At 38.6% G+C, this 13,566-nt stretch overlaps 1 protein-coding gene across 4 annotated transcripts in view; it reads right to left on the bottom strand.

The window, feature by feature from the left end:
- The window catches only part of LOC149084458 (paired box protein Pax-6-like), a 134,295-nt gene that overhangs the window by 13,835 nt on the left and 106,894 nt on the right, over positions 1-13,566 (bottom strand). For all 4 annotated transcript variants that reach the window (XM_089234865.1, XM_089234866.1, XM_089234867.1 and 1 more), the window contains one exon: positions 13,149-13,380. In XM_089234865.1, the coding sequence (XP_089090991.1) occupies positions 13,149-13,380 (232 nt within the window). The remainder of the gene's footprint in view (positions 1-13,148; positions 13,381-13,566) is intronic.

A 13,566-nucleotide genomic window follows, 5' to 3' on the forward strand; every position in this document is an offset into this window, starting at 1 on the left:
AATTAAATTAATAATAAATGCGAAGATAGAGAGAGATTTTTTGTCATCGGCTTAGTTCATGTTGGCTTTTGCTGTATTTATCAGCATATGCAAACATAACCGTTACGAAGAGGGGTAAAAATACTATTATTTTTAGAGGTTGTTATGCATTTTTATGCAAAACTGCAATTGTCTAGAGGGGGGGGGGGAAGTTTTCCTCACATTCTATTTAAATAGAATATTTTTCATAAATTTATCCTTCTGAAAAGCATATTTTCTTCCAAGTTGAACAAAACTCGAATGAACTCACTAGCTCGCCAAATCTTGCGGAGACGTATATTTCAGTTAAAACTTCATAAAACTCACAATTTCAATCATTTATTGCCAAAAATTCTATTAAAACATTTAATAATGATTCATGACATTTGAATTTTACCAAAACTTGGAACTTTAATTGAATTAAATCCAAAATGGAGTCGTTAAAAACTGAGATTACGTCAGAAATCCATTGCATCGTCAATTTAATATTCCAATTTTTAATTTATAAGAAGGGAAATAAGCAAAAAAGTATTCCTTTGTGAAAGGATAATGTTCCTCCTTTCCTAAACCGTTCGGAACATCCGAAAGCTGCACACGTGGTGACCATTCTAATGAAAAATAAGACAGCACTTGGAGATCGTCATACGAACAGCCATAAGGAAAGCATTGCCAGCGAGATTCCCTGACCAGCCTTTCGACTGGAGTCACGTGACTCCGGATCTTTGCTTCACATTGTAACCCCTCGCGCGCACTCTATAGTATTATTACTCTGTGGGTAAAATCGAGAAAAAACTGAAGATCCTTCTTGTCGTGCGACATTGTACCAGCGAATGCAGTACAGTAGAAACGCAAAAATCCATGAAAACGCTAAATGAATTGAATGAAGTACAAGTCACATCAGTTAAATGTCTCCATAGCGGTCGAAAGGACCGCAACCGTCGTTCTAGGTAGAACTTCATTTTACCACTAAACTAAAAAAACCTAGAATGTTGATATTTTAGGAATTTAAGAGCATCAACAAGGTGGGAAAACTCTTGAAATGTTTCACGTACCTGAGATGAACTGTTTGGATGTAATCGCGTTCCGAAGTAGGTTTGCTGTCAAAATACCCGCTTCCGTCGTTTTTCGTTTTAGTGTTAACTATCCATCAGAAAATTATAATATTTCGAGAATGTCTTATTGAAGGTATAAGGAGAACTTTCAGCCTCTCCAACACAACCCCATTAAAACGTATTGAAAACAACAAAGGTGCGAATACGGATGTAAAAATTCAACTTATTAACTCAGTTGCATTGTACTTATAAAGACTTATTTTGTACGGAAATGACACTAAAAGATGTACTTTCTAGAATACCAAAAAAATTGAGAAAAGACATTGATATGATGCTGTTTTTTGACCATATATTTGCCATGTATATTCAAATATATACCATAACATGCAAGGTTAATGTGAATAAAATTATCAGTTGCTAAAGTTAGCACGTTCTCAGCTGTCTACAGCTTTAGCTACCCATCAGGGAATTATGAAATTATGGGGACGTCCTATTGAAGGGATGAGGAGAATTTTTAAAACCTTTTTAACCCTTTAAACGGCACAGAAGAAAATTACTAAACTTTTTTCAAAATGCCATATCTTTTGAAGTGCAGTAAGCTTTCTTCAATTTTCCGCAAGTGCAAACAAACGGGTATAAGAAAAAATGTCCCATAGAGAATTAAACTCGATGAATGAAGATTTTGCATACGGATTATACAGGGTGATCAGCAAATAAGTCCTTATTTCAAAATTAAATATCTCTACAACAAATATCAATAGAATTATGCGGTAAACGGTACGTTTATTAGCAAAACTGTAAGAATGTTGTACAGAAATTTCGAAAATTTAGTTTTGGTTTTTATAAAACAAAACTGGAGATTTTGGGGTTCCGAAAATCCTCATTTGTGTGAAGAGAACAACTGCATTCGCCTAAAGTTACTGCATGGGCTGCGGTATGCGCCATGTGTGCTGACAAATTGTTCCAAAATTGTAACGTAACGTAACGTTCAGTAGTAATCGTTTCTCGCACGAAGAAGGGGCCGATAATGCCTCTGGCGCATACCGCAGCCCATGCAGTAACTTTAGGCGAATGCAGTGGTTTCTCTTCACACAAATGAGGATTTTCGGAACCCCAAAATCTCCAGTTTTGTTTTTTTTAAATTTTAAAAAATTAAAAAAAAAACTAAATTTTCGAAATTTCTGTACAACATTCTTACAGTTTTGCTAATAAACGTACCGTTTACCGCATAATTCTATTGATCTTTGTTGTAGAGATATTTAATTTTGAAATAAGGGCTTATTCGCTTATCACCCTGTACGACGCTGTGGGCTATTACGCAGGAAATTACGGTAATCTAAAAAAAAGCATTTGAACAACCAGAGATATTTGTTGGATAGCATCGTACTAAGTCTAGAGAGCAGGGCTATGATTCCCAACCGGTGTGGCACGGCATTTAAAGGTGCTGCTGAATTTACTTGAGAACAGGCAAGGGTGCAGCGAGGCATTCAAAACCTTAATCTCATTCCCACATGTGTAACCAACGTCAAAAATTTCACCTTTCTCTTTCAATATTGTTGATATAATGTTAAGTATATATTTCTCAATGAAGTATATAGATTATTTAAACAAGCAATTCATTTTTTCCCTCATCTAAGCTAATGTGGACGAGATTCATCTCGGATGTTCCAGTTCTTACAGAATTTTGACTTCAAATGAAATGTGTGCGAATATAATCATCAAATGAAATGTGTGTGAATATAATCATCAAATGAAATGTGTGTGAATATAATCATCAAATGAAATGTGTGTGAATATAGCCATCAAATGAAATGTGTGTGAATGTAATCATCAAATGAAATGTGTGTGAATATAATCATCAAATAAATGACAGAAATAGTCATGCGAATTACGTTTTTTACATTATAAAAATATCGAATGAATATAGTATACAGTTTCGTGTAACGCTGTAAATGCAGATCTACATGTCTTGGTATGCCTTACAAGTACAGGGTGTTTCAAAATTCGCGCACACCACAGTTTATTAATTTTAATTTTTTTAATGAATATTAACTATTTAACAGAAAATAACCGATTAAACCAATGAATTGAAACATTACCTTTAATAAAATTAAAAAAAAACTTAGAAATTATGATAATGGCGAAAATGCTGGTCTTTTTTACGGGCACATAGGCTCATACATTTAACCTAATTTTGTACTTGTACATGAATGATATTCATGAATTTTCTTGTAATTATTTGAAATAAAAAAAATTGCTCGAGATTTCACGAAGTCCGCGCGAATTAATGTCTGATATTTCATTAATGATGTTAGTCTTCAGTTCATCAATCGTATGTGGATTATGCCTTAAGTCCGCGCGTAATGAGACGATTGAAAGAAGATCATTTAAAATACTGCAGTGCTTCCTCGTGATTCATCGCACTATCCTGTTGAAACCAGGAGTACCATTCGTCGCTGTTCATCAGTGAAATGAATTGAGTAATAATGTCTGTGTAGACTTTAGCATCAACAGTGGAATCGTGAAAAATATGTCCCATCTGGAACTTAGCTGTGGTTCACTCTCACTTATGACCTAGAAATGTACCACTTAGTAAATTTTCGCAAAATTAGGTTTGAGGTCAAAGGACAAACAGATCACTTCAAGGGACACATTTGGTATACGGGCTGTTGGTTGAGCATGTACAATCTCGATAACACAGCGTTTTTCTGTACAATCCGCATTAAAAAATTGAGATATATATTATAAACATATAATCCTCAGATAATACAAAGGAAAATAGCGGATACAAAATCATAGCACACAAACAGTCCTTAGATTTCCATACCGAAGACACTCCATCATAGACAAAACAGGTATTAATTATGAAGAAAAAATTCAAGTCCGGAAAATTATTTCAAGCATATTCCCAACCGGATTTCGAAGCTATGGATAGCAGTAGCACTAGTATTACAGCAACACAGTGATCTGTAAATGTGCCATGAGTCGCTTAACTGATCTGTGAATGCGCCATGAGTCGCACAACTGATCTGGAAATGTGCCACAGAACACTTAAGTGATCTGGAACTTTGCTGTGGTTCACTTAAATGACCTAGATATGCGCCACTTATAGTTAATTTAAAAAAAAATTAGATTTTAGGTTACGGGACAAGCGGATATTAGGGCTTCAAGGGCCACATTTGGCCCGCAGGCTGCTGACTGAACATGTATAAGCTAATCTCGATAACACCAGCGGTATAGGCCTACTCTATAAAATTCAGAAATATTTTCTGAACGTATAATCCTCGGATAATACGGAGGAAAATAGCCGATATATACAAAGTCATACTAAACATTCCATCATGGACAAAACAGGCAAAAAGTCTGTAAAATTGCTTCAAGCATATTATTCCCAACCGGATTTTGAAGCATATATAATACTCAAAGGTACTCGACTCAATGCCAGTATGTTGATAACGCAACTGGCTTTCAACATATAACGTCTCCATTCACGCTCACTGTATTTATACAATATAATAAATGCATCAGTATAAAGTAAAGCTTCTTTTACCCCACATCTCCATTCATATATGAAAAAGTTGAATTTTATATTGCTTCCACCAGAAAAATATATAAATACCCCGTACGCATATGCACGGACTTCCATACTTTACCCAAAACGGGGAAAAAATATTCTTTTCACCCGCAACGAAAAATAAAAATATTGACGATTTATATTCATAGCCCATGCAGAAGAAGGGCTACGCAACTGGAAATAAGGCTATATATTTTTTTTTTCTTATGCAACTCAGAAAGTATCCATCCAAGTATATAGAAAAGTTGTTTTTTTTTCCAGCCTTAAAAAAAACCCTCTTTCTAGTATGTGCATGCAATAGCAAACATCCAAGGAGATAGTGCTGCTGTCCATAGCCCATATCTGGAACCCAAATAGAAAGCTAAAGAAAGATAAATAAACGGCCTTAAATATAAGAGAGAGAGGAAAAAAAATGCATTGAAAAGGCTCGAGTAACGTATCAGTCCAGCTGAGTTTTAAAGCAATTCTTTTCCATGGACGCACCCTCCGCCGTCTATACATATATCTAACTCTGAAAACTGCTTTCTAAAAAGGCACCAAGAACTGCTCCATGGTATATGTATGGCGTACACACACACACAGTAGATGCGCCTGTGTGGATATATATACGCCATTCTTCCGCCCGCCTGGACTCGCCATCTCTGGAAAAGGCCTTGCTCACTAAAAATTGCCTTTTTCCTCTGCTCTCCTCCTCCTCCTCTATTTTCCTCAGTAAAGTCTTCCAGTATGTGTGTGCTGAAGTCTGAATAACCTAAGGCGTTATCTCTGCATTCCGCTTCACTTGTGAAGTCCCAGCTTACCACGGTGTATATATATATATATATACGCCTCCTTCTTGGAGCAGATACTGTACACTATACACACACACACACACCTACCAGAGATGTATCTCGTCCAGTATGGCCCGGAGAAGAGAGCGAGAGAGAGAGTCACCATCGCCACCACCGTCATCATATAGGGTGTTCACAAGACTCGTATTCTCTCACTGGTACCAACCTATCCATTGGATGTGCGGAGGAGGTTGAGCTTTTCGTACTTTTCGACGTACCCTCCCGCACCACTGTGCTGTGTAAAACTATCCAAAATGATGGTGGATAGATATTTTCGAGATAAAGCCTTGATGTTTGTAGTTTATGTACTGGTGAGAGAGAGGAGGAGGAGGAAATGATGATAAAAGTTTTCCATCGGGGTTTTAGGACTTTGTTGTTGTCTGGGGTTGGGTGAGAGGGAGGAGACTCCCTACATGGGAAACTAATTTTTAGATGTTGCTCCGGAGTTTTGAAAACTTCATGTAAGTGATGTCTCTTTTCTGGTCGTTGGGAGAAAATGACCCGGTGGATTTACACCGCGGTGTTTTTCGATAAGAGAGATCGTCAATTACCAAACAGGACATTGACGACACCAAAAGAAAAAAATGAAACACTGATAAGTTTTCGTGGGACTTTTAAATTTCTTTTATGTACGGAAATTTTGTGATAAAGATTAGAGATGATTTATTGCAAGTATTTTTCACTTATTTGTGTGTTTTTATAGTTTACTCCAGGGGGTATACAATGTTTTCAGTCCACGGGCCAGATATGCGGTAGTTCTATTCGCTTGCGGGTCAGAAACTTGTATATATAGTGTGACCATATGACCCGTATTTTACGGGACATCTCCGTGATTTAGGTCACCCTAACCTTTTCATAAAATGTCCCAATTTTTCCCTTATTTTCAACAAAGCTGACTTGAATTTTTGAAATCAAGATTTGAGGTTATTTTCATGCTTATTATCTTGATAATTTATTTCCGGTATAATTGGCAACTATACTTGCTTTTGACTATTTGTTGGATGCAATTGGCAACCTTTATGACCTTAGACACTTTTGTTGGCTGCAATTAACTTTATTTGCCTTTAAATTTTTTTTTGACTGTAACCAGTAAATTTACTTGCCTTTGCCAACTGTTTTTGCGTGCAATTGACAATCTTTATTACCTAAGACATCTTTTTTTTTGGCTGTAATGACAAATAGCTTCGATAGCCCCCATGCGTTAATGATAAATATCCCGGATTACTCAGTATTATCGGAATCTAGTTGGGTGATTAGTTCAGTGTTTCTTAACCTTTTTCCGCTCATGCTCTTTCTCCTTTTGAACCATATATTCTTTTCATGTCCCCCCCCCCCCCATTCCTTCATCAGTATTCTTATCCAGGGCCTGTTCTACACCCAGGAACAAGGCCTTCCCTACTCATTGAATGTAATTTTTGAACAAATTTATATTGAGCATATATTATATTATATTGGCTGGAGAGATCTGGTAATGTTAAAAACCTTTAATGATAGTACGAGGTAGTACGCTTTTGAACAAATTTATCATGAGCAAAACTTGTATAAATAATATTTAGCTCTGGATCTCTAGGCCAAAGTGTGAATTTCCCCTTTTGGAAACGGGGGGGGGGGGTATTACGCCCAAATAAGGTCGTCTCGAAATTATTGATACTCTGACCTGGGGCCCCGGACTTGACTGGAAGCGAAAGCTTATTAGTGTATATTTAATTATTATTAAATATTCAGTGTCCGAACTCATAGTAGCCGAACTCATCACGTAGGACTCCATTATAAACATGAGGTGCCTTCGATCGAGGCCTAGATAGGCTCATGTGTTAAGATGTCATTGTTTTATATACCGGTTTACTCTGGATTCTGAAATTACTTCAACTTCCCCCCCCCCCCCCACCGTATTTCACTTGAAAGCTTTATTTCTTTGCAACTCTCTCTGTGGCCCCTTTAAGATTTGGCTTTCTCCGTCACGGGATCTGAACTGATCGTCTTCTGTAGGCCTACTGGCTAATTCTGATAGTCATTCATTGTTCTTGTCTTGTCTGTGCTGAGAGGACTATTCACTCGATGCCAGGGACGTACCTGGTGCATTGCCCCGTTAGGCTGGGATCATTGACCGGCCACCAAGAAAGACTTTTCACGGGCCCTTCTATAGCGAATTTATATCATGGAAAAACAAAAATTGACGGTAGCTGTGTTTCAGGCCTTGTCAGCTCCATCCTTGTGGGGTGCATGACGCAGAGGTGTGCTCAGGGGGGGAATCCATGTGCCCTACCCCCAAGCTGACCAAAAATTATGAAAAATAAGTAACGTTTCAGTGAAAAAATATATTATATCGAAAGCAAATAGGCCTACTCTTTGAATTATATATTTACCAATTTTCGTTAATTTAAATGTTTTTTGAAGCGTGGTAACTCAAAATTTCTGCCCCTCCAAAAGTGAATCCTGCGTACGCCCCCGTCCAAGGCACCTGCGTAGGGCTGGTAAATACTAGCCTTTTAAGGGACATCAGGCCAAAAACAAAACTGCCTATAATGGCTTCAAGACGAAATCGCCTGTCATAGCCCCTCCCTCCGATTTCTACCCGTGGTCACTTTAGAATAACGTAGGACCACATGGGGCTCCATATGGACCTAGATTGGCCCATGTTTTCTGCGGAATGAGAAGAATGCAACACCGAGTTGAGTACATGGGCTGGTAATGTTGAAAATCTTGCAAGCTAAAGATCGTTGCTGAGTGCAAGTTCAGCTAGTAGAAAAAGGATTAATTTCAGAGGACAAGGCAATAAACATTTCAAAAAATTAAAACTTATCTTCAAAATAACCTTGAAGTTTTTTTAACAAACATTTTTAATCACGAAACTCCCCAACTTTAAAATTTTACCAATTTAATTCCAATTCGAAAGCATTAAAAAATTTTCAAATCTCCATATTTTCCCAAAAAATTAAGCAACTTTTGTGGATTCGCCAAACACTTCTAATAGATGGCAGCAGCATAGCTGTCCCGGAATTTCTAGGTATCTTCTTGGAATCAATATACGATCTCTTTCCGGGAATCGCAAAAATGAAAACCGGGACAGAAAATGAAATAATAATAATACCGGAGAAGCAAGATAAGAAGAAGAAGAAGAAGGAAAAAAAAACCGGAGAGGCCGGGGATATTCCCACCACTTCCTAGAGGAGCCGGGACAAGAGAAGAACAAAATAATAACTGGAAGACAATTATCTCCTCGTTCTTATTGTTATCTTCTCCATCTAGTATCCTCCTCTCTCCTCCTCGGTCCCGGAGCTTCAATATCATATCCCGGTGGAAGTAGCAATGGGAGTAGCGAGGTCTTTTTCCTCGTATTATCTGGTATTTCTCCAGATCTCGAATCAAAGGAGGATTAAATAAATATAAAAATAGGAATTGATGGATTTCGCTCATTTGAGCTCCCGAGTATTTTTATTTTTTTTCGGATTTATTGTTTTATAATTTGACGCTTGGCAGTGGGAACAAGCAGCGGTGATCCTCCATGTTTGCCCCACAGATGTATATTAATCTCTCGTAATAATCGCATATACACTGAAGAGCCAAAAAAACTGGTACACACCTGCCTAATATCGTGTAGGGCCCCAGCGAGCCCACAGAAGTGCCGCAACACGACGTGGGATGGACTCGACTAATGTCTGAAGTAGTGCTGGAGGTAATTGGCACCATGAATCCTGCAGGGCTGTCCATAAATCCGTAGGAGTAAGAGGGGGTGGAGATCTCTTCTGAACAGCACGTTGCAAGGCATCCCAGATATGTTGAATAATGTTCATGTCTGGGGATTTAGGTGGCCAGCGGAAGTGTCTAAAGTCAGAAGAGTGTTCCTGGAGATACTTTGTAGCAATTCTGGACGCGTGGGGTGTCGCATTGTCCTGCTGAAATTGTCCAAGTCCGTCGGAATGCACAATGGACATGAATGGGTGCAGGTGATCAGACGGGATGCTTACGTACCTGTCACCTGTCAGAGTCATATCTAGACGTATCAGGGCTCCCATATCACGCCAACTGCACACGCCCCATACCATCAGAGAGCCTCCACCAGCTTGAACAGTCCCCTGTTGACATGTAGGGTCCATGGATTCATGAGGTTGTCTCCATACCCGTACACGTCCATCAGCTCGAAGCAATTGGAACCGAGACTCGTCAGACCAGGCAACGTGTTTCCAGTCCTCAACAGTCCAATGTCGGTGTTGTCGGGCCCAGGCGAGGCGCAAAGCTTTGTGTCGTGCAGTCATCAAGGGTACACGAGTGGGCCTTCGGCTCCGAAAGCCCATATCGATGATGTTTCGTTGAATGGTTCGCAGGCTGACACTTGTTGATGGCCCAGCATTGAAGTCTGCAGCAATTTGCGGAAGGGTTGCACGTCTGCCACCTTTAATGATTCTCGTCAGTCGTCCCGTTCTTGCATGATCTTTTTCCAGCCACAGCGATGTCGTAGATTTAATTTTTTACCGGATTCCCGATATTCACGGTACACTCGTGAAATGGTCGTACGTGAAAATCCAAATTTCATCGCTACCTCGGAGATGCCATGTCCCATCTCTCGTGCGCCGACTATAACACCACGTTCAAACTCACTTAAATCTCGATAACCTGCCATTGTAGCAGCAGTAACCGATCTAACAACTATGCCAGACACTTGTTGTGTTATATAGGCGTTGCCAACCGCAGCGCCGTACTCTGATTGGTTTCATATCTCTTTATCTGCATACGCATGAATGTACCAGTTTTTTTGAATCTTCAGTTTAGTTCGAATATACAAAAGAATTAATCATTTTGTTGCGAGAATGTAGGAGTATATATATACTCCCAGAAGAATCTCCTGGAAAAAAAATGTCTGGATCAAGGGTGTTCAACCTTCAGGAGACAGGGTGTGGGCCACACTCCCTTCATTGATTCTAAAACATGTCGCAAAGAATTAGTCACCTAAGTGATCTGGATTAAGCACCGCCGGTTACTCCAGTGATCCGTAAATGTGCCGTGGGTCACTTTGGTAATCTTTAGGTGTGCCGCAGACCCTATTTGTTAATCCGTAAGTGTGCCGTGGGGCCTTAAAGTGCTCTGAAACTGTGCCGTGGGTCAATCAAGTTGTCTGTGAATATAGCCCTTGTATCCGAAAACATGCAGCAGGTTACTTTAATAATCCGCAAATGTGCCAACGGGCAACTTTGGTAATCCGTAAATGTCACTAAAGTGTCTCTGAGAATGAGCCGCGATTCACTCAATTGGTTTATATGGCCCCGTATCTGTAAACGTGCCACGGGCCACCTAAGTTCTCTGAAAATGTGCCGTGGGTCACTCAAGTGCTCCGGAACTCTCACTCAAGTGGTGTGGGAATAGGTCGCGGCCACACTGAAGTGATCTGGAACGGTGCCACTTAAATGCTCTGTAAATGTGCCGCGGAACAAATAAGCTACCTGTAACTGTGTGCGGTTCACTCAAGTTTAACTGGAAATGTGCCACTTAGTTCAGTTTTACAAAATTAGGTTTGAGGTCGCGTTATAAACAGATGACTTCGAGGGCAGAATGTGGCCCGCGGACCATTGGTTGAGCATGCACGATCTCGATACTAAGCGGTATACTGCACAGTCCGCATTAAAAAAAATCAGATATTGTAAGCATTATTATCCATGATTTTACGGAGGAAATATGGTATGCAAAATCATCGCTTAGATCTCCATGCTGAAGAGATGTAAGCTTTAACATTGTACCTCGGTGGAGGTAGCAATAAGAGCAGCGAGGTCTTTTCCTCTTATTATCTGGTGTTTCTCCAGATCCTGAATAAAAGTGGGACTAAATATAAAAGAACTGAAGGTTCTCTCTCCGCTCATGGGAACTTTCTATCTTCTTTCCGATTTATTGTTTTACAATTCGACGCTCTTGGCTGTGGGAACAAATAGTGTCGCTCCTCCGTATTTGCCAGATGCATTTCTCGTAATAAAGCCACAAATTTCGAATAAAGGAATTAATCATTCGATTATGGGAGTGTAGGTGCGTATTTCTAGTTGCTGATGCGTCTCTACGCAATCAGCGCAGTAAAATTAACATTTTTATTTATGGCAGTATAGGGATGTTAAAAGTCTACGAAGATGACTTATCCCACTTTTAGCGTAGTCATTATGTTCTGATGATAGTTAAACCTCGCTGCAACGATACTCAATACTGTGTAACACGGTGAATCCCCCATACAACGATATTTTTGTTCAGAGCTTGCTTGGAATTGCCTGTAGTCTAATGTTAAACTCCTCTAGATAATACGATATCCTTTACTACGATTTGTCACTCTATAACGATATTATTTTGAGACTGTTTCGAAACACTCCTGCAAGGATACTTCTTATACTTCACTCAAAATCACTTTCAATATATTTTAAAATTCCACATCAGTGTTTGTTCTTTTGAAGGTGTTTAATAACGTCCGCGTTTTTCACCATTTACCCTACGAAAGTGTTAACGAAGTTATCGTGAAATGCTTTCTGTGTAGAATACGATAGTGTTGTGCGCAAAACTACTTTACAGGGTAAAACAATCAACGGAATTTTGTTCAGAAACTAATAAATTAGAATTTTTTTTGCTGCCGAATAAATAGTTATAAATGTATTTTATCGTGGTATATTAACAACGTCAGTTTAAAAGGGACGCCAACAACAGCATAAATTTGCTGGCGCCTGATGATAATGCTACCTCTGGATATAACGATAACCCTCCTCAACAACGATATTTTATTTTGGTCCGCACTGTATCATTATATTGACGTTTCACTGTATATACACAATATATTTGATCAGAATTTGGATTCTGAAGCGACACACGCATATGATGTGCTTATTGTTTTTATTTTACAGATACGAATTTATAAAACCTGTGGACATGATTTTTTACGCAAATCAACCCCCTAACCTGCATTGAAGAGATATATTGCATCCTAAAAAGACCCTTATCTTAGCACTGACACGCCAAGGTATTTCGTAAAGTTGATTTTTCAATGGAATATTTTAATCTTTGCTAATTATTTTACATCTGCTGAAAATCGGAAGGAAGCGTACCTTCATAAAAAATATCATACGATCGTATTGTGATTTCTGCTGTGTCGAGGAAAAGGTAGATGCTAGAGGATTTCGATATGGATGTGGATGTCTTGAAGGCAGAAATCGAAAAAAATCCAAAACTGACCAAGAATCAGAAAATTCGGCAGATATTCTAAGAATTCTTAAAAATGCACAAACATTTCATGAAACTAGTCGGATAAAAATTGCATATACATCGGTATTCGCTATGCAACATGCTTCCAGTACGCAAACATCCTTGGACATTCTGGAAAAATTCTATGAAATTAGGAGAGATGCCATTGAAAATCCGCACCATACTGACCAGATATCGTTCAATTGTATTATCATTTGTTTTTCACGACCTTCTAAATATTTTGTTATGAGAAATTATCATCTTATATGATTGATGCTGTCCGAAAGCCACGTCGTTGAAATTTTTGCCAACAAATCAATTAAATTCTACTAATATAGAATATTGGAAATGACCGAAAAATAATTCTCTTTAGAAATTAGAGGTCTACGACACTGCTTTTTTGGTCAAAAAACAACGGAAAAACACAGAAATTAAAAAATAATAATAATTTTAATAATAAGTTATTCTTACCTTTCTTTGGTGGAAGGCCGTTTTCTAACGGCACGGTCGGCGTGGTCACAGTGGCAATATAGCTCGGTGTGATGCCACCGAAAGTGGAAGCTCCGGGATACCACGGATTCGGCCTGGGCCAGCCCTGGCCATTGAGCATGCGTAATTTGTCGTACACAGCGTCTTGGGCTTGTGCCTGGGCTTGTTCCTTCTGGGCTGCCAGATTCCTCAGAACTCGGTTTATAGAAGAAACCTATATATATATATATATGTTTTAAAGTAATTAATAATCCTAACTTGCGTAATTTAAATAATTTATATAACTTAAAGTAATTAATAATCTTAATCATAATTCTTATGACACGAAATTAATATACACTGAGAAGAAAATAAACTTCAGTTTGAATTTTCACGAAATGTTGCATGATGGGGGCTTCAT

This window comes from Pholcus phalangioides, unplaced genomic scaffold (assembly GCF_987345545.1).
Source record: "Pholcus phalangioides strain wild (caught in Gottingen) unplaced genomic scaffold, Ppha-v1.0 ptg000008l_1, whole genome shotgun sequence".
In the NCBI taxonomy this organism is placed as follows: Eukaryota; Metazoa; Arthropoda; class Arachnida; order Araneae; family Pholcidae; genus Pholcus; species Pholcus phalangioides.